Consider the following 22,968-nt stretch of genomic DNA (forward strand, 5'->3'; position numbering starts at 1 on the left):
TTAGCATAAAACATATATTAATCACACCGTCTCTACTCTTCAAAATATTAGGATATCACATATTAACATGAAAGAGGGAACTATTCTGGACTGGGTTGGGCTGAACTGGGCAGTGAAAGATGCTGGGCTGGATTGGGTTGAGCAGGGAAAGTTGGGCTGGTCTAGGTTCGACTGGGTTGGGTTGGGCTGGACAGTGAAAGAACCAAGCATTTCACTGTAATGTAATAGCTAAATAAAACAACTTGGAACTTGACTTGTTACATTTGTACTCTGCTTGGATGCCAAACGTATTCTGGTTGTACTGTACTTGTACTGTATGATGACAATACATTGGAATCGAATCTCATGTCAACGCTAGGGGTTCAGCAGGTGTATTCTGAATGACAAGTATGACAACATCACCGTTGTGAAGGGCATATGGGTGAGTGGTGATATGGGGGGAAACCAGGTAATAATTCGGTAATAATTAAATGTCACTCGGCTGCATTTAAGCAAAGCCGCTCAGTATAGTCGTCCACTATGTTGAACGTGCGTTATGGTAGCTTGTTACATGCTAGGTAGCTAGCCGGCTAATTGCTGGTTGACTTGAGTGAGTGGAATCGTTAGCCTCACGCCCACTTGTCATTCTCATCCGACTTGAAGGAGACGCGTCACATGCTGTTGTTCACCCCAGTGATGCATTGCTCATGGGACGGGGTTGCATGCCGTGCAACCAAAGTTGTGAGCAGAAGCGCGTGCACGCACATGCATGGATGTGCACGCGCATGCACACAGGAATGCGCTGCACTCGACTGATGCGCCAACTCGCAGTACCCACCTGGCTACTTTGCATATCAATAGCGCCGGTCGTCAGGTGTTACATTCCATTCGTAGAGGCAATTAACACTTTGACTGCCATGAAACGTCTTTTCACGTCATTGCTGGCCATGCTCAAGTTGCCGGGGGACGCTGTACAGCGTCCTTATATCAATATTTCAAAAATCTGCGATCGGATTCATATGTCCCCTCCGCTGGCCTGAGATCCACCAGCAAGACCCACTGAGCTCTCTGGCGGTTCAGGAGCGCCATCTGGTGGCCGATCGGCGCAATCGCCAAACAGGATGTTGAATAGAGGTTGTCATGACGACCGTAGTACTTCCGGGCGCTCGCTATAGTTCATGGGACTCTGGCTCGTCACGCTACACGGTGATCGATTGGCAATAACTCGATAAACAACATGATTTGGACGTATATACCATTATACAAGCTGGAGATGGACCGGGTAAAAATATATCCCATAATGATAAAATTTCTACTCGACGATGATCGCCCAACGGCGCGCGGAGACTGGGGTGAGTTTCAGCGTGTAACGTTACCGTGTTCGATACTAACTGCTATTATCAACATTTGACCCACATTAGATGATTGGTATAACGCTGCCCACGGAATTATAAACGCCCCCTCGCCCATCTGGTCAACATCAGATGACGTGTAGTAACTTCTAGAAGTACGTCTAGTTGGAATTTTTTATATCGCGCTGATTGCCATCAAACTGTATTTCATCATCAATATAATGCATTTGGGGCTATATATCACGTTCTGGAGAAAGCTGCAGAAAGAGATGAAAACATACTTATACATTAGACCATACTTTACTATGAATATGTGAATGAAAAAGTTTAACGTTGCTACACAATGAACAATACATATAGGACTTTGAATGGGCCCTAATAATGGCAATGTAGCAATAGAATTTAAAAAGTTATAGCCCTGCAAAGAAGGGGACTTTCTCCATAGACAAATAGCGCCGGCAACCTATGGTATATCATGAATTTAACCTTAGGCAACCAAAGTGTTAAGCACTGTCTTTAGTCTGCCCTTATGCGAGGGAACATTTATGCGCACACGCCCGGGACTGCGCATGCATGTGGCGTCATTAGCGTGCGTGCAACCAGTGTTGATATGAGCAACACAACACTGGTTCGCCCCCATGTCAGACCGCACTGATATCCGAAAGCGACGACTCTACATGCAATTATTTTCATCCACTGATGTGTTTTTGTCTAAGTTTGTCTACGTTGTCAAGTCGGTGACAGGAGTCTGTAGGGCCGCACGCAGTGGTCTGTCCACTTCTCCTAGATGGGCGACATCTTCAAGAAAACGCGTGTTCATTGGAGGAGCTTAGAGCGCAACGATGATGTTCATTGGTTATGGATTATTATTAGGGATGTCCCGATCACGTTTTTTTGCTCCCGATCCTATTCCGATCATGTGATTTTGAGTATCTACCGATACCGATCATTCCCGATCAGATCAAAAAAAATAAAAATATTTAAAAAAGTTATTTTTTATTTATTTATTTTTTATCCCAATTTCTCACATTACATTCACCCTGAATGTTGACGTTATCCAGGTGAAAAGTTAACTTCATTCAAGCCGTTCTGCAGCTGGATACGGAAGTGTTATCGAGACAATGAAGACGAATGAGTTGCAGACTGGACTCAAGTTTACTTGGTTGACACAGACGCTCATACATACTGGTGCACTCTTATATATCGTCCGGGTCGCACCCCGGCACTATATGGTACCTACTGCATATCACTACATCCCCCCTGTTTAGTAGCATCGCCCCATATACTTTCCCAGAATGCCGAACCTCCCTTAGCAGAACTAGAACAACACTCTATGTCAATAGTCCACTGAATCACATCACTCCCCCTTATTTAGGTTTACATTCACCCCCCAAGACCATAATGATAACAAAGCAACAGAGTCCCCATGATGACCCAGCCTTGTGCTCCTGGTGTTGTTCTGGCCCTCTGTAGTGGGCATCTCTTGTGCAATATTGTGTGCTCAGTACATAGTCTTTGTAATAATCTGGTCTGTTTACAACCCTCCCACATCTTGTGCGTCTTGGTCCTGGGCTATCGGGCACCTGTGTGGTACAGGGTGACATTGTAGGTGTTTCCGGTGGGTCACTCTGCATTGTAGGTGTTTCCGGTGGGCCCTCGTGGGTGTCCTCTTGAAGCTGTGGTACAGCAAAGTGTGTCTGTTTTGGACTTCTCTGCATCTGTGGGATGTATAGCTCACGCAATGATAGCTGGGTGCCATGTCCCTCTATCCTTGTTCAGCACAGTCACATGCTGTCCGGGGCAGAGTGGGGGTAATTCTCTGCGGCAGCTGCGGTCGTGATGCTCTTTTAGGTCCGCTGTTCTCTGTTCCATGTGAATCCTATGTGAATCCTATGCCTCCCTGCCTGGCTCTGCCCGACTTGGCAGCAGGGTGGTGACAGGCCTCCCAAACATCAATTCAGCTGGTGATGGCAGTTTACTGTCAAGTTTACTGGGCGTTGCTCTGACTTGTAGTAATGCCATCTGTAGATTGCCTCCTTGTTCCAGGGTTTTGGTCACAATTGATTTGATGTGTGTCATGTACAAAGGTCTAAGGACCACACAGAATAATAACTGGAGCTGGCTACACATGAGCAAAAGCAGCCTCTCTCAGTAAATGCTTTCAAAACAGTCCCGGACAGGTAGGTAATAATAAACACAAGACGTTGTTCCAAAAATAGTAAATTATATTTATTATGCCGGGTAGGGATTTAAACCTCCACTGATATTTAAATAGGCAACAAAGGGAAAAAACAACCCACAAACAATTAACAAACAGGGAGAGGGATAAAGGGAGAACACACAAGTTAAGTATAATACAAAGTAAACTAGATAAGCGCCCACAGACACTCACCAACCAGCCAGAGGTTGGTACTGGGAAAACCCCCAGCAAAGGTACCAAAGGTACAATTCCACACTCAGTGGGATTAGGCCTAAAGCCAACAAGAGAATACTTACTCCAATGGAGGAGTGGCGCAGAGGCCAACAATATCTATATACATATACCAGTACTTTAGTCCACCCGAAGCAGTAGATAAGCACAGTATCAATTCCACCACAGTGGCAAACAATGGCAACCTCACTCTACTCTGGTCACTGGCAATTGACAGAATGAGGCGCCCAGACGTGTGTGTGCTGTCAGGTATTTGTCTACCCGCCCCTCTCGAGGTGATTGCCATCAGCTGTCATTCATTAGGCAATCAGCACTCTTCAGTGTAGGGACGGGCAGCACCTGACAGGGAGAGAAAAGAGACAGCATTAGCTCTCATGTTCACACACACACACATCACATACAAAACACAACACATTAATTATACTAACCTGATGTTCAGAAGGTGTCATAAATACAGTAATAATGGTAATGACCAACCCACGTACCCAGGTACGTCACAATGTGTCTTATGTGCCTTATGTGCCTTTCAATGAACCCATTGCTCTTTGGGTAATGGGGAGAGCTTGTGATGTGTTTGACTCCGCAGTCTGTTACAAACCTTTGGAAGGTCTGCCCTGTGTACTGCGGGCCATTATCTGTTAGGATCTCGTCTACTCCGCCAAACAGTGACAGGTACATCTGCATTTTTTGTGCGACTGCATGGCTAGACACATTAAGCATTTCATCCGCCAGTGGATATTTGGAATACCTGTCCACAGTCAGAAGGAACTGGCGACTTTTTTTTTATCCACTTTTTCTCCCATTTTTCTATATTTTCTCCCATCCCAATTTCGTATCATCCAATTCAACTCTCCCCTGTCACGGACGCTGTTTCTTGCCTCCCACAAGCCGGCTGCAATGTGGACTAAGTCATACATAGCACAAGTCCCCTCCGGTACTTGAGGTAACAGCAGTCGCATCTTTTCACCTGCGCAGCTCGATCTCTCAGTGGCGAGGAGTAACGCGTGGGAGGCTCACGCTGCCCCCGACACTTCCTGATTCTACTGCGCAGGCGCACCAACCGACCTGTAGGAGTCGCTGTCCACAACGCCCGATCCCCACCCATCAGTTTCCTACCCCCTAATACGGCCAATGTGTATTAGTATGGACGACCAGCTAAACTGAAAGCAAATGTGGAGCGCTGGGCTCGAACTGACGAGCCCAGCGTCTCCAGCATTTCATGGCGAGCGCCTTGCCCACTACGCCACGTAGCCGCCCAGGAACTGGCAACCTTTGACCTCGAATAGGTCAGAAGCGATAGACTGCCATGGTTTGGATGGTATGTGGTGTGGGTGGAAAGGTTCTTTTGGGTTTGCATCTTGATGTTCCACACACACTCTGCAGGATCTGCACACCCTTTCGATGTCATCATTCATTTTGATCCAATAGACACTGTCTCTGGCAAGGCGATGCGTTTTCTCAATCCCTTGGTGGCCCACATGTAATTGTTTCAGGATGTCATCAGTCATGGAGTCTGGGATGAGTACCTGTCTACCTTTGAATATGACTCCTGATTCCATTGCCAGCTCATCTCTGAAGGACCATGGAGAGATTCTATCAGTTTTTACCTTTTTAACCTTCAGAGGGGCAACAGTATCTAACACTGTTGACAAGGTGCTGTGGAAGTTTTGCACAGCAAATCTGATTTAAGGAGGATTCACTGCATTGGTCATATGATATGATCATCATACTAGAGAATTTTGCTTCAGCTCTAGCGTCCAGAAGCCTTCTGTGAACTAGGAATTCGCTTCTGGTCTTATGTAATATTAGGCTTGTACCATAGAACACACAATAATGGTCAGAAATTGGAATTTGTTTTACTGATACATTCTCAATGTTTAGCCCTGTTGTTATTAGTAGGTCCAGAGTGTTGCCATGTTGGGTGGCCTCGTGAACATGTTGCATCAGTCCAAAACTGTCCAGTAGGTTCAGAAACTCACAACCCCTGGGGTCATCCTTTTTGTTGATATGAATGTTTAGATCTCCATTAAGAATGATTCTATCATACCTGGTAATGCAGATCGATATGAGTTCTGAAAATTCCTGTATGAAGAGTGGCGAGTACCTTGGTGGTCGATACAATGTCACACATACTACTGGCATTTCTGTTTTCAATACAATAGCAAGGTATTCAAATGATAAAAATTTTCCCAGGTCAATATCACTGCACACAAATTGAGTGGAGATGATTGCTGCTATTCCGCCTCCCCTCCCACTCTGTCTGTTTGATTGATAGAATTTAAAATTGGAAGGGCAGGTCTCAATCAGTGTTGCTACACCAGTGATGTTGTCTAGCCATGTCTCTACTAAAAACATACAATGTACACCATGTTTTACTATGAGTTCATTTATCAGAAATGATTTTTGTTTCAGCGCTCTAACGTTGAACAGTGCTAGTTTTAGCTGTACGGGTTCTGTAGTGGGGCGTGAGACAGTCTGTGGTTGAACACTGATATTGATAAGGTTCGATTTACATATGGGACGTGATAATGAGTAATTGATTAGTCTTCTGGTGATCAGAATCGGGATGACACTCAACGTGTTTCTTTGTAGCTTAGGCTGCTTCTGTATATAGTCTACAGAGCTAGATATGGTTGGTTGTCAGGCCAGTGATGCTACATCTGAGATGGGGCTGTGGTACATCTCCTCTTTCAAATGGCAGAGTTCAATTTGGATTTAATATCACCAGGCGTGCATCGAGAATGAAGAATAAAATCTACTGTATGTACAGTTAGATTCTTAGAATTCATTTCAAACCTTTATTTATACTCGTGAAAGCACTGAGGTTTCCCTCATTTACAGTGATGACGAGTTAACAAAGGACACAAATATCATAACAGTTAATAATTACAATGAATTACAATTACTACAATGATGGATTAAAAACAATTACATGATTCAGTACATAGGTCAAGTGCAATGCCTTTAAACTCCATGAATGACGGGAATGTTCCGAGCTTTAGAGTCTTTTGCAGGGTATTCCATGTGTATGGAGCATCGTAGGAGAAGGCAGATTTTCCAAGCTCAGACCGAACTCGAGGCACCCTGAGCACAAGCCGATCATTCGAACGAGTTTGGTAGGTGACAGCACTCCAGACCAACAAAGATGTAATATAAGGTGGAAGGTTACCAATAATTGCTTTGTAGATAAAAAGATACCCATGATAACTACGTCGCAACGAGAGAGATGGCCAGCCTACCCTCTCATACAAAAGACAATGGTGAGTATCATATTTGTCACCCGTAATAAATCTTAGGGCGGAGTGGTAGGCAGAATCCAAAGGCCTTAATGTAGACGCAGACGCATGCCTGTAAATGACATCACCATAGTCCAATATTGACAAAAAAACAGCCTGTATAATTATTTTCCTACAGAACATAGGAAAACTAGCGCGGTTACGGTACAAGAAACCAATCTTTTGCCGTAATTTTGTAGCTAGGTTATCTACCGTATATGGAATTTAAAAGAAAGTTTATCATCCAGCCATATACCAAGATATTTATACTCACTAACTCTTTCAATATACAAACCATTTGCTGTTGTTAGGTGTAGCATGTCATAATCTATAACCCTGGCTCTAGAAAACATCATAGACTTGGTTTTACTAGCATTAAGCACTAACTTGAGCTTAGCTAGAGCATTTTGGAGAGTGTCAAACGCAAGCTGCATGTTCACAATAGCTTCCTGAACAGTATCCGCAATGCAGTAGACAACTGTATCATCCGCATAAAGATGAGCCTGACAACCTGCTAGTGCTGAAAGACTAGAAACAATATCATTAATATAGATTGTAAAGAGGACCGGCCCCAATACCGAACCCTGTGGTACACCCTTAGACAATGGCAGGAAATCAGATTGAAAGTTACCTGAATTCACAGATTGACACCTTGAAGATAAATAGTCCTGAAACCAAGCACAAGCGGCTTTATCCAGGCCAATGCTAGCTAGACTATTCAAAAGCAAGTGATGGTCTACTGTATCAAACGCCTTTGAGAGGTCTACAAAGAGAACTGCACAATGCTTCCCATTGTCCAGGGCTGAAATAATGTCATTAGTGACCAAAGTAACAGCTGTAATAGTACTATGATTTGCTCTGAAACCTGATTGGTGAGTACTTAGCACTGAGCAACTTGAGAAAAAGGTTTTTAATTGGTTGTTTACCAAGGTCTCCAGTGCTTTGGCTAGGCATGATAGTTTGGAGATAGGACGATAGTTATCCATCTTATCCCTATCCCCCCCTTTATGCAAGGGGAGCACCTTGGCAGATTTCCACACTTGCGGGACTATGCCAGATGCAATAGAAAGGTTAAAGATGTGTGACAATGCCTCACAAATGACAGGGGCTGCCAGTTTTATAAAAAAATAGTCTAAATTGTCCACACCAGTAGAACACTTAGGGTCTATGGATTGCAAGATATTGAGAGTTTCACTAGATGAAAATGGCTGGAAGGAAAATGTAGGTACATACGAGGCATGATCGAAGATTGGGCTAGGGTCAGAGTCAACATCCAGTGGAGCCAGCCCAGTAGACAACCTGTCAAATAAGGACCCAGCCTCAATGAAGTGTTTATTGAAAGCAAGACAAATTTCCTGAGGATCCGAGATTTTACAATCAGCCACATTAATACACAATGGCAATGTAGCCGGGTTATTTTTTGACAGGTTTACTGCACCCCAGAATTTAGCTGGGTTAGAGTAGGAATTCGAGACTAAGTCTAAAAAGTAATCAGATTTAGCCTTCCTCACAGCTGCAGTAGTTCTATTTCTAAGTTGTCTGAAGGAAAGCCAGTCTTGCGTATCCCCAGTGCGTCTAGCACGTGACCACGCAGAGTTCCGCTCAGAAAATAATGCTGATAGCTCACTTGAGAACCACGGTGCCACCCTATCCTTAATCCTAGTCCTTTTATAAGGAGCATGTTTATCTACAAAGCAATTAAATGTCTTTATAAAAGAATCCAGTGCAGTTTGCACATTATCAGACCCTGCTAAACATAGACTATTATTAGTAGCAATGTCCTCCAAAAAGGTTTGGGGGTTAAAGATTTTAAGATTTCTCCTTTGAACAATACGTGGTCTTGATTTCAGCAGTTTTGTGGATCTAACACAGACCGTAGGACAATGATCACTAATGCCTAAATCAAAAACACCACTAGCAGAGATCCTGTCACATCTGTTAGAAAATGTCAAGTCAATGAGAGTGGATTTAGCATGATCTTTAGGGTTTGGTCTAGTGCTCTCAGTAATCAACTGAGTAAGGCAGAGGTTACCACTCACCTCCTTCAGGTAACTAGAAGCAGCATTTCGCCAGTCCAAGTTAAAATCACCCAGCACTAGCATCTCTGAATTAGAATATAATGACAGTATATCCATAATCTTATCAGTAGCACTAGCCTCAGCTTTGGGAGGCCTATAGACACCAATCAAAACTAAAGAGTTACAAGGCCCCAAATCAACCTTCAGCACAAGTAATTCGAAACACTTTGGAACTGTGATGGTATTCAATACTGAAACAGACAAACAGGATTTTACATACATTGCAACACCACCCCCTCTGCCAGCTCTGTCGCTTCTATATAAATTATAGTGCTGTAAAGCTGCAGATGAGTCATTGTCAGATTTTTAACCAGGTTTCCGATAAAACCAGAACATCAGGATCAGCCTGAGATACTAAAATGTTCAGATGGTCTAACTTATGTTGTTGAAGGAGGCTTCGTATGTTTAAATGGATTAGGCCAAGCCCTTTCCTATCCTTGAAGGCAGATGGGCTGTTCAGACTAACTGTGGCAGAGACTGTATCATTAGGTACAGAGGTTATGGGAACAGAAACCTGAGACAAGGGGTGTACATATCTCTCATTTTTAAGATCCACCAGGTTACTCCTGACCACACCCCTCTCTTCTACATAACTGCGCCTACCACGCGACAAACCATCACATACAACAGAGATATTTTTAGGAGTAGGTCCATCAATAGGGTTTTGATCCGGCTGATCCCTGGGAGTGGCTTTAAAAACATGGACACAAGGAACTATGAGATGGATCGGACTCACCCCATTTCAGGCCACATCCACTGTTCTATGTTTTCGGACCAGTTCCCTACTCCCACTCACTGCGGATCTCAGAGCCATGTCCATACCCATGGAGAGCAGCCGGGCAAGAATGGATATGCCTCTGCCATTTTGGATCGGATTTCAACACAGATGGTTGCTAAATGTTCACAGAAGGAGTAGACACACTAACTGTGCTCCAATCTATGCCAATAACGTTCAGTTTTGTGATATAGTATCCAGAGAAATAAAAGAAATTCATACACAAGTCATTTGCTTGCAGGAGGTTCCAGGGGCTGCTCCACCATTTTGGACGACAAACTCTAAACATGTGATTATCCCTACTAAGACTGCTGGGTTCAGGGTCCCAGGTAAGGAAGACTTAACAAGTGTCAACAACTATACCATGAAACTCCAATGATAACCGGGCCACATATAGAGCAAATAAATCAACTTGAAATTCAAACCATTTTAATCCCAAGATGGTTACTCATCTAGCAGGCTATCATTTAACATTATGAGGGTTGTATTTTGTACGAAAATTCTAAATATTAAGATCTAGTTTAAAAAAAAAAAATGTATCAACTTTTTTTCTCCCATTTTCTATTTTTCTCCCATCCCAATTTTGTATCGTCCAATTCTACCCTCCCCTGTCTCGAACGTTGTTAAGCCATGCCTCCCACAAGCCGGCTGCAATGTGGACTAAGCCTTACATCACGTGTCCCCTCCGGTACTCGAGGAAGCAGCAGTCGCATCTTTTCACCTGCACAGCGCAATCTCTCAGCGTCGGGGGTCTGCGTTTTTGGAGGGCACGCCGCCCCCGTCGCTTCCTGATTCTGCTGCGCAGGCGCACCAACCGACCTGTAGGAGTCGCTGTCCACAACGTCCGATCCCCACCCATCAGCTTCCCACCCCCTAATACTGCCAATTGTATTAGTATTAACGACCAGCCAAGCTGATAGCAATGCGGAGAGCTGGGCTCGAACCCAGCGTCTCCTGCATTGGTGGTGAGCGCCTTGCCCACTGCACCACCTAGCCGCCCCTAGTTTTAAAGGGGAACTATTTTACTATTTCTTTCACTATTTGGGCACTTTTACACAATTCCTGTGAGTCTATGGAACACCTCTGTAATATATATATTTTTTTTATTCATTGTTTTGTATTTCTAATCAAGTCCTCAAAAACAGCATTTTTCTACCTCAAGATTTCGAGCTGTTTTGAGCCTGGGCTGCAGGGCGGCTCCTAAACCACTGCGCCGCGTCGTGTTCGCCTGAACATTAACATGCAGCAGTGACTATATGACATCACATATAGGCACATTTTCAAACGACTCAGTTCAGTGAGGGTGAATATTGTGAGAGGAGAATTGGAAGAATGCGCCAATATGAGAATTTTGAGACATAGATCATATTAATATAAGTTCACATAGCTAGGAAACAATGCTAAACACTCAAAAAGGCCATTTATAAGATAGTTCCCCTTTAACATTTAAAATCCCAGCGGGGGTTACAACAACCCTAGTAATTTCAAATGACAGCCTGCCAGATGAGTACAACCACCTTGGGATTCAGGTTTGGTTTACATTTGACACAATATGCTTATAGGTATATGCTACCAGTAATATCTTCAGGCTCTAAATAGGATACATTATTTTATCGATAATATATGCTGTGCTTCTATGCTTCATGTCACCATAGTTACGTTTAGGAACACTCTGATTTTCTTACAGACTATTTCACGGCCAAAGGACTGGAACCAACTGAGGTGAGTTCACTTCTCTGTACACTTCTCTACAAGCCTCTCTACATCTATCTCTTTCTATTTTTATCTCTCTACATCTATCTCTTTCCATCTCTATCTCTCTACCTCTATCTAAATGGTTGAATTTTTATAGCGCTTTTATCCAAAGCGCTTTACAATTTTTAAATATGCAATTTGCATGTTCTTGGTATCTGATTCTAGGGACATCTATGAATCTCAGGGAATGTATTCCCAGTGTCAGAAATACTGTGGGCTAGATCCACAAAGAGTGGATTGCACGGTGCAAGTTGCACCCTTACTTACAATTCATTATGAATTGAAAATGGGGGACCCTGATGTAAACCAGACAAAAGTCTTTCTCTGGTCTGCATCCCCTTAACAATTGTGTGTATTTAGCCGTACTGTATTGTACCCATTCTGCAATCTGTTAATAACATTTTCATTCAATCAATCAATCTGTGCGGTGATTGATTGAATGAACATTTTATTTTGAGTAAATTGTAATGAACCAAATGAGAATATCAATATATTTTTTTAATCTTTGACTGTGAATAATACAATGCTCAAATTGACCAGACCTGAAAAATCTAAGCAAATTAATAGATGGAAGATGATTAAACAGAAGGTTTTGTAGATACAGTACTGAATTCTGCCATCCGGACACATGCAATTTGAAATATGATTATAGAATATAGAATATCAGGCATAAAATGGTTATGCGATAAAAATGCGATTAATTAGATTAATTAATTACAAATCCTGTAATTAATTAGCTAAATTTCTTTAATCGCCTGACAGCACTAATACTTAGGCAATTCTGCCGGAGCTCTTAAATCTGCGTGTTACTTCATAGTACGTTAAACCGGAAGTCCCAAACTCTTATTTAAACTTAACTATGCTGACATGGTCACAAAGTTAAAACTCAACATAGAGAGGGCGGCCGGGTAGCGCAGCGGACTAAGCGTCTGTCTACCACCACAGAGACAGTGGGATCGAATCCAGCTGTGGTGCCTCCGGCTTGGTCGACCGTCCGTACTGACACAATTGGCAGTGTCAGCGGGTGTAAAACAGTGACTCCTACAGTTCGGTCGGGGGCCTGCACAGCAAGGGAAGGATCTGGGAGAGGTAGTGTGATCCTTCCACACGTTACACTCCCCCAGTGAGAGTCCGTGCTGCCAGGTGAAAAGAAGTGGGGATTGGCTACACATGTGTCGGAGGAAGCATGCGATAGTCTCCGCCCTCCCAGACCGACGGTAGGGGGCAGAGCACGCAACAACTTTGTTTGTCCGAGGTAAGCGACAGTTGTGATTGGAGGATCAAGAAAAGAGGGCAGGGTTTGAGATAGGTCCATTGGCATAACGACTAGCATTGGGATGGGAGAAAAACGGGGGGAAAAAAGGAGGGGGAAAAAATAAAGTAAAAAAAAATTAAAACAGAAGTGGAGGAACTTGCCTTTATCTATGGTGGGGTGTATTAATGCAATCAAGATGGTGTCTCTTCCTAGATTCTTTTTTTTTTGTGATCAAATCTTTTTTATTTAGTTTTTCAAACATGAAACAAAACATCTCACAACACAATAATAATAATAATAATAATAATAATAATAATAATAATAATAATAATAATAATAATAATAATAATAATAATAATAATAATAATAATAATAATACATAAAGACATCTCAAAACATTAACTTAACACAACCTAGACAATCTTCCTAGATTCTTGTATCTATTTCAAAATCTGCCAGTCTTCCTCACTGCAGCATTATTTAAGAAACTAAACTCTATTATCTTCCCATTTGTTTGGGGGTATAAAACCCATCGCATATCAAAAGGGCATCTGCAGAAGCCAACACAGGAGGGAGGCCTAGGCCTCCCTGTATTTAGGAACTATTATTGGGCAGCTAATGCTAGAGCTTTGACCTATTGGCAGAAGGGACTCTCGGGTGAGACACCATCTAATAATTCCCCCCTGTGGCTAAACATTGAAGCCACAGCAGTGAAAGGCTCCTCTCACTTAGGATTTTGAATCAGATAAGAGGTGTTCACAAGCCGCCAAATGTCTGTATGTATACGTATGTCATAACGACTCCTTTTTGCCATCTCGGACAAATAGGGCGTTTGCTGTCTGGAGGGACAAGGGACTCACGACCCTTGGAGACTTGTACATACTAATACTAATAAAAATTTTTACTCACACTCTCATACAGAACCAAGCATTTCACTGTAAAGTACATTTTATTGTGACAACTAATAAACAAACTTGAACTCTTTATATTTTTTACATCTCTATCCCTCTACATCTCTATCTCTTTACATCTCTATCTACATCTCTATCTCTCTAACTATATCTCTTTACATCTCTATCTCTACATCTATAGAGGTGTCACTCATCATTTGTTAAGAAGTTATTTAAATAATAGGTTTCAATATGTAAACATTAATAATACAGAATCACATCTTAGAAGAGTAACTTGTGGTGTTCCACAGGGTTCCGTATTGCGACCCAAGTTATTTATACTTTATTTAAATTATATTTTTACAGTATCGAATATTTAGAAAATTGTTACGTTTGCTTATGATACTAATTTACTTTGTTCAGGGGAGGACATAAAATAATTATTGAAAACGGTAGAAAGGGAATTGATAAAGTTAAAGAAATGGTTTTATAGGAATAAGTTGTCTCTTAATGAAAACAAAACTAAATGTATGGTATTTGGTGGTGTTCCTACCGACTGTGAAATTAAACTGAAATTAAATGGAACCGAAATTGAAAGAGTATATGAAACAAAATTCTTAGGTGTGATTATAGATCACAAACTCTGTTGGAAGCCACATAACATACAATATATCAAAGGTAAATTTGCCAAATCTGTTGGCATTCTGTACAAAACAAGGGAGCTGTTAAATCAGAAATGTTTGCATATATTGTATTTTTCACTTGTTGTGCCATACATGTCATATTGTGTTGAGGTCTGGGGGAATGTTTATAAAACAAATATAGATCCTATTATTAAACTACAGAAAAGAGCTATTAGAATAATAAACAAAGCTAGTTACCTTGAATCGACAAATCCATTATTCATAAAGTCCTGCACATTGCAATCTGTAGAAATGGTGTACATAAAAACCTTGGAGATAATATCTCCAAGAGTAAGAACCTACCAGTTTGTATTCAATGTCTCTTTCAGCCAAGAGAAGGAAAGTATAATTTAAGAGGGTTGTGTATTCTTAAAACATGTAAAAAGGTAAGAACTAATGTAAAAGCTAGATGTGTTTCAATTTTGGGAGTTAAATTATGGAATAGCCTTAGTGACGGGTTGAAGTTGTGTACTTCTCAGGGGAGATTTAAAAAAGCCTTAAAGGATCAAATAATTCAGGAGTACAGTTTTGAGTAAAACATCAAACATTTGTTTTTTTCTTTAAAAAAAAAGAAATTATATCTTGCAGCATATTTTAAGTTTTTCTTTCTTTTTTTTTGATCCACTTTTTCTCCTTATTTTCTATTTTTTCCCATCCCAATTTCGTATCGCCAATTCTTTTTCCCTTCAATCCTCCCCTCCCCTATCTTGAACGTTGCTAGACTATGCCTCCCACTGGTCGGCTGTAGTGAGGATAGAAGCCTTGCATCACGTGTCCCCTCCGGTACACGAGGAGGCAGCCTGTCGCATCTTTTCACCAGACAGTGCGGTCTCTCAGTGGCGAGGAGTAATGCGTGGGAGGCCCCCGATACTTCCTGACTCTGCTGTACAGGCGTCACCCAACCGACCTGTAGGAGTCGCTGTCCACAACGTCCAATCCCCACCCATCGACTTTCCACCCCCTACCTCTGCCAATTGAGATAGTATGACGACTGGCCCAAGCCGCAGGCAATGCTGACTCCGAGAGTCGAGACCGCAGCCTCTTGCATTGGTGACGAGCGCAATCTCCGCTACGCCACCCTTCTTATATTAAAATATATTTTTAAGAATGTGTAAAGGATAGGCAAAAATAAGCATGTGCTTCAGCCTATTCCTTTTTTTCTGTCGTTGATTTTGGATTTTGTGTGTGAGCTTTCCTTGAATATGTACATTTGTGATTTTCTATTTATTTAAAAAAAGATTGCAAGTCCACATGGGTGTTTTTGATTAGTCTGTAAACAAGACCGTAAAATCATTCATTCATCTCTATCTCTTTACATCTCTATCTCTCTACATCTCTACATATCTATCTCTTTACATCTCTATCTCTACATCTCTATCTCTTTACATCTCTATCTCTCTACCTCTATCTCTTTACTTCTCTATCTCTCTAACTCTTATCTCTTTTTCCACCAAAAGTTTTAACTGTGTGCATCAGAAAATAAGTTAAACCAAGTACATAGTGGACGCCCTTGGTTAGACAGGTTTGGGGTTAATATACAGTATATCTCAGTGGAGGTTATTCCATGACAACACGTGAGGCAGTACTTCACTCATAATATACAGTCAGAAAGAAAGAAGAAGAAGAAAAAATTTATTAATTCACATATATTTATATATATATTTTGTTATTATTATTTTTAAAAAAATTTATTAGAAATGTTTCCTCTGTAAAAAAATGCCAGTGAATTTTTTTTTCTTTCTTCAAAACTGGCCAAGTGACAGCTCTGAGCTCTCTGATCTGGCCTGATAATAACTGCAGTAATGGCCAGCTGTCAATCACTCAGTGCAAAATAACTGCACTGGGTTGGGCTTAAGAATGTAATTATCCAATCAAAATAGGCTAGTGAGACTTTGGGCATGAGACTGATTGGCGTTCATGCCGTGCCACACAAACTTAAGATCCAATCAGAGACGCACAGCGGCGTGATTTTTTCCCGTAGCCTCTTCGCAAACATAGGCTATGGAAAAAAATCACGCGGCTCGTTCTGTCCAGGAGCCTGGAGAGAGGCTGAAAACCTGCAGTTCTTGCCCGACTGTTAGGAGCTGAATCCCGGATCTGATTTTGACGATGAAGACCCCCAAAACATGGAGGTCCCGAAAAATTTAAAAAGTCAGAAAAACGTTTATTTTTTTATATACCGTACTTTTCGCACTATAAGCCGCACCTGACTATAAGCCGCAGCAGCTAAATTGAATGATGTGTACATATATAAGCCGCACTGGACTATAAGCCGCAGGTGTTTTAATGTTTAATTACTGTAACTGAGGGGTACAATTCCCTGACTGTATTGATAAGTATGGTATCATTAAACCACTACCGCTTTATGTACTTTAATTACTGGCCATACAGTACATGATATATAAATATGATGAACACTTCCCACAATGAATCGGTTCCACACAAAGTTGTAATTAAGTATTTATTGCAGCAAAAGGTACATAATATACTTCTCTATTTTACTTTGGATGCGCTTATAAGGCAAAGGAATGTGCGTAGGCAAATCAATAATGAATGTCCATTCTCTGGTTACGCAGGAGGTAATTATACAACCTGAATCTTAGGGAATTATATCTATGGTACACTAGTAATATATAGCGGGAGATACTGGAAGGGTCCCCCCGGTTGTAAGCCAGCAGGGGTAGAGGATCTGTCGGTAGTAGAGAGTCTGGTCAACGATGACTAAGGAGACTCCAAGTACAGGAGACGGTGCAATAGTCTCTTGATCCACAGACGAATACAGCTGTTCTCCGTAGACTGTAGCTCCACAGTGAAGAAAGCTAGCCGGCCTCAGGCTCTCTGAGGCGCAGACTCGACGTGGCTCCTCACAGGGTAAATCCCACACGTGTAGGCGTCGGCGATTCTCCGCTCCATAAATCACAGGACCAAAATAAATATAATCCAGCCGCAAAGGGCTATGTAGTCGTCGGGTAGATTAATCCAGTGTACATGTCCACACGGTTCTCGTCTAGGTCTCCTCGGGTGAAAGCGCCATGAAAGCAGCCCAGCCTGGATAAGCACTCTAGCTGGTACGAGGAAGCGTTGGTGATGCTGGTCACTGTAGAACTTTAGCCGCACGATACACTATACACAAATAGACTATTACTGACTTAATAGAAATATGTCGCACTCGACGGTATAGCGCCAAACTCTGACAATTCAGTTATTAATTCGCACGCGGTCTCAATGCTCTATTTGGGGCCAAACAGGCCATACTTCACCGCACGGAGTATCGTGGGTGAGGCTTCAACTTATTGGGTAACTCTACTTCTGTATTCACCTGCGCCATATTTATATGCACGGCGAACAATCTAGTGCCAACCTCATTTCTGTCTCGTATTCCTGGGCAAGGCCGGGCATGTACAGACATGTCTTGACGGTGGCTTTGAACCTGACTCTGGAGGCATGGCCCTGGCGCCTGTGGACCGCTGTCCAATAGGAGAATGAAATATTATGGTCTGGTCTAGGCTAAAGGGATATTCTGTGTATATGTACAAGGAATATACAAGGGATATCAAACGATATACAAATATTATGCAATATATATCAATCAATAAATATATATATTCGGTTTAATCTGATCCTTTGTAACAGCCGCCTCCTAATTAGTCCCACCTAATTAGCTAAGCAGAGACAGATTAACCGCACTGTCCACTACTCAATGTCTGTTGTGAGGGGTCGGGCAGTTCACAAAGTCATGGGGTCATGGTCGTCATCGATAGTATCGGGGAGCCTTGGCAGTTCTATTAGCCTCGCCACGGGTCGGGTGTAGATCCGTCCTTGGACGAGCACTTCGGCTGCTCGGACCTTTCCGGTGATCACTTTGCTTACGCGGCCAGCCGGCCACATAGCTCGGGGTAGTGACTGGTCGATAATCATGACGACTGTTCCTTCTGTCAAATTGTCTCTCTCTTTCACCCATTTCTGGCGGGTCTGTAGAGACGGTAGATAGTGGAGTAGGAAGCTGTTCCAAAACTTGTCAGCCAATACTTGACTGTACCTCCACATTCTTCGGCCGTTCTCTTCTTCAGGCCTGTACATTGTCTGTGGTAGCGCGGGGTCCAGCCGCCCCATCAAGAGTGTGTTGGGGGTGACTGGGTCGACATCTGCTACATCACTTGAGACGTAACCGAGGGGCTTTGAGTTCAATACTCCCTCGATCTCCGTGAGGACTGTCATTAGGACTTTTTCCGCCACGGTCTGGGCCCCAAGCACGGCGTACAGGGCTGTCTTTATTGAACGTACTTCTCGTTCCCAAGTTCCACCGAAGTGAGGTGCGTTCGGGGGATTAAACTGGAAGTCAATCTGGGATGGAACGAGGTGGGTCTTAAGTTCTGGGCCCATAGCTTGGAAGCTCTCTCTCAGCTCTCTTTCTCCGCCTTTGAAGTTTGTCCCGTGATCAGACAATAATATAGACGGTTTGCCTTTCCGCGATGTGAATCTTCGGAAGGCCATAAGGAATGAGTCTGTGCTCATGGTTGGAAGGAGTTCTATATGCATCGCTCGGGTGGTCATGCATTTGAATACAATACCCCACCGCTTCTCGGTTCCTCTTCCTTTCTTTATATACAGCGGGCCGAAACAGTCCATACCGGTGGAGTGAAAAGGCTTGTCGCCGAGTCGGAGGCGACAGGGAGGTAGGTCAGCCATCCGGGGTATACTGGGCTGCGCTCGCCACTTACGACAGTCTAGACAGGTTCGCTGGAAGCGCCGCACTGCTTCTCTCCCTTGCAGTATCCAATAACGACGTCTGATCTCCGCGAAGACTCTCTCTGCCCCGGCGTGATGCACATCCTCGTCGTATTTCTTTATGATCAGCTCTGTGACCTTGTGTCGGCTGTTTAAGACTATCGGGTACTTGACGTCATCCGGTAAGTCTGGAGCTCTCCGCAGACGACCACCCACTCTGATGAGACCATGGGCGTCGCTCTCGGGGGCTAGGTGGAGCAGTCTGCTGTCTGATGGGACGGGCTTTGCTCCCTGTAGACAGTCTAGCTCATCGGGGAACGAGTCTCTCTGGGCTCGTTGTAGTAGAAGAAGTTCTGCTTCTTCGTAGTCAGCTGCTGTAATGTCAGTAGTGAGCTGAACCTCTGGGTGGTGCCACAGGAATGTCTTTAGCTGCGCACTCTCTAGGGTGAGGCAATCGTCTATGTCGGGGTCTGTGGAGACGAGTGTGTTCAATCCACAGAACATAGATTTCTTGTTTTCAGCCTCCTCTTTACTCGCTTCCCGTGGGGTGGGTGTAGGCCACTCTTCTTCCGGGAGCTTGAGGAACTCTGGCCCGTCACTGTATAGGTTGTGACGGGTGAGGTCATCCAGGGACATTCCCCGGGTGATGACGTCAGCTGGGTTGTGTTTTGTGTCCACATACCTCCAGCTTGCTACTTCTGTTAAATCTTGAATCTCTGTGACTCTGACTCCCACGAAGACCTTGTATCTGCACGAATCAGACCGGATCCATGTGAGTACTGTCGTGGAGTCTGACCACAAGATTGTTCTTTGCACCGGAATGGTGAGTTCACGTTGGATTAACGTGGCGAGTTGCGCTCCTGCTAGGGCTGCGCAGAGCTCTAGACGCGGGATAGATTGTTGCTTTCGTGGGGCTATTCTTGAGCGAGCCAGGATGAAAGCAGTATGTATTTCTCCTCCCTCCTCTCGGGCACGCAAGTAGGCCACCGAACCGTAGGCTACTTCGGAGGCGTCGCTGAAGACGTGCAGGTCCATCTGGCACGTCTCCGGCCTCACTGTGGGTGGGAAGTAGCTGCGGCGTATGTTGACACCTGGGAGTGAGCTGAGTTCCGTCTCCCACTCTCTCCATGTGGATGCAAGGTGTTCGGGTATGGGGTCGTCCCAGCCCTGGTCCTTGTCCCATAACGCTCTTACAATCATCTTTGCCCTGGTGGTGTAAGGTAGAATACATCCCAACGGGTCATATTGTCTGGCGAGTGTTCTGTATACACTCCGTCTGGTGGTCGGTAGTGCAGTCGACCTTCCCTGCTCCTTGGTCAGGGGTGTGTGTTTATAATGGAGCGAGTCTGTTTTGAAGCGCCAGACTAGTCCTAATGTCATTTCTTGGGCTTCTCCTGGGATGGTCGCCATCCAGGTCTCGCTGCTTGCTGCCTTGTCCTCGGGGGAGAGGCTGCGCAATACTTGCGGGTCGCTGCTGGCCCACTGCCTGAGATCAAAGCCGCCTTTGATCAGGGAGGTGCGGAGCTTGAGTAGAAGGGCCTCGGCTTCTTCTGGCGTCGAGACGCTTTGCAGGCAGTTGTCCACGTAGAAACTATTTCCTACACTTTGTCGGACCTCTTCATCAGCTGCTGGGTCCTCTGCGACGTGCTTTTGCAGTGCAAACGTAGCACAGCATGGGCTGCATGTGGTTCCGAAAGGGAGGACTTCCCATTGATAGATGGCTGGTTGCTCATCCCCGATCCTCTCTCTCCATAGGAACCGCAGCAGGGGCTTGTCCTCCTCCACTAGTCTCACCTGCAGGAACATCCCTTTGATGTCGCCGCTGATGGCCACCTTGTCTTGGCGGAAACGTAGTAACACGCCTAGTAGAGAGGGGCCGAGTGTTGGGCCGGGCAAGAGCTCTTTATTCAGATTTTGTGATCCGATCTGGTAGCTGCAGTTGAACACAATACGATCCTTGCCGTTGTGGTGGACTTTGTGGTGCGGCACGTACCATGATTCGGTCGTCTGATCGGCCTCTTTAATGTCAATTTTCTTTATGTGTCCCGCTGTGATTAGCTTGTTAATCTCAGCGCGGTACACAGTCTCTTGAGCGGGGTCTCTGGCTAGGCGCCGCTCTGTGTTCAATAGATACCGCTCCGTCGCTTCTTTTGGGGCGTGGAAGGTAGGCATACCCTCTCGCCTCAGGAGTGGAGTTGCGTATCTCATCACTCCGTTGACTTTGACTCTCTTTGTCCCCTGCTCGAAGAGGGCTATAGCGTAGATGTCTTCCTTGGAACGAATGTCTTTCTTTTCGTTCTTAAAGGGCATTGTCTCTAGTGTCCATAGCCTCTCGACATGCTGTAGGAGGGTGGTGTCTTCTTCTGTCACTCTGGAGTGGAGGCAGTTAGTGGCTGCTGTTCGGTTAAGAGACTTAGCGAGGGGGCCTTGTAATGTCCATCCTAGGCGGGTCTCGACTGCTGCAGGACAGCCTCTGGGCCCTGTGTGGACCCGGTCTATCGGGACGATGAGGTCTGCATGGTCGGAGCCTATCAGCAGGGTCGGGGTGGCACCGTCTATGAGCGGTATAGGTAGTTGACGCAGGTGCACATATTTATCCATCAGCTTGGCGATGGGGTAGGTGTACTGCGACAGGCCTATTTCTTGGCTGGTGAAAGCGTTAGTAATCCTATACCGTCTCTCTGGCTGCCCGCTTGCTGCGATAGTGAAGGAGACATTCTCGCCCTTTATCGTCTTTAGATCTCTTCTTATTGTCCGAATCGTCATCTGGTTTTCGCTCCCCCGCAGCCCCAGCTAGGCCGCAGCGGACGCGAGGAGAAGGGTCTTCTCTGACCCGTCGTCAAGGACGGCGTAAGTGTCCATGACCTTGTCTTGGTAACTCAGTGTTACGCGGACCACCTTTAAGAGCACCCGGGGGCCCCCGCTGCTGGCGGGGTCAATGTACATAACACTTGCCTTTGTGCTGCTTGAGGGTGCAGGCTTTCTTCTGTTACTGTCGTGTAGGACATCTAGGTGGGCTCCGTCACACCGACTACACCTCTTCTTTAAGCGGCAATCGGCTGCCATGTGACTGCGCGCACATCGGTAACAGCGTCGGTTGGACTTTATCCATTGACTCACCTCGTCGGCGGTCATCTTCTTGAACGTGTCACATTGTGACAACCAGTGTTCCTTTTCGCAGTACGGGCACACCATCTTCCACTTCTCTTTCATCGAGGGGGTACTGTGGTTCTTGCTGCTCGGTACTGATTCTGATTGGTGCATGACGGTCACCAATCTTCGGCCATCGTTTGCTCTCCTAGGTCCCTCTCTGGAGCTTGGGGTGCTCCGCATGAACGTATCCAACCGTAGGCTGTTGACTTCTCTCGCCAGGAAGTCGGCTAGGTCTAGGAGGGATGGCTCGGGACCGTTAGGATCACGGTGGTCTCTTTGCCGCCTGAAGCGCTCTTGTCGGGCGGGCGGAAGCTTCTCTAAAATCCTCTCGACATTAGAGTTTGCGTACAGTTCGTGCATACCCTTTTCTCTTTGCGCCCCCAGCATCCCTACCAGGGATTGTACCTTGATAGACAGGTCATCTAGTGAGCGATTGTCTGTGGCTGGGGGTAGGCGGTCAATATGCCTTATCTCTTGTATTACGTAGTCCCATATGCGTCCATATCTTTGGTCGAGTGCTGCTAGAGCCGCTGTGTATGGGGTAGTAGAGGTGGCATAGGCCAGCGCTATATTGTGCGCTCGGGGCACCTTGAGGTGCTTCAGTAGGATAGCAT

General features: G+C 44.6%; 1 protein-coding gene across 1 annotated transcript in view; it reads left to right on the forward strand.

Moving 5' to 3' along the window:
- The window catches only part of LOC311245121 (uncharacterized protein), a 226,948-nt gene that overhangs the window by 142,656 nt on the left and 61,324 nt on the right, over positions 1-22,968 (forward strand). Inside the window, exons 25-26 of the mRNA XM_084334913.1 lie at positions 10,132-10,219; positions 11,578-11,612. Coding sequence (XP_084191039.1) covers positions 10,132-10,219; positions 11,578-11,612 — 123 coding nt within the window. The remainder of the gene's footprint in view (positions 1-10,131; positions 10,220-11,577; positions 11,613-22,968) is intronic.

Source organism: Notolepis coatsorum, assembly GCF_963971535.1.
Source record: "Notolepis coatsorum genome assembly, chromosome: 1".
Classification (NCBI taxonomy): Eukaryota; Metazoa; Chordata; class Actinopteri; order Aulopiformes; family Paralepididae; genus Notolepis; species Notolepis coatsorum.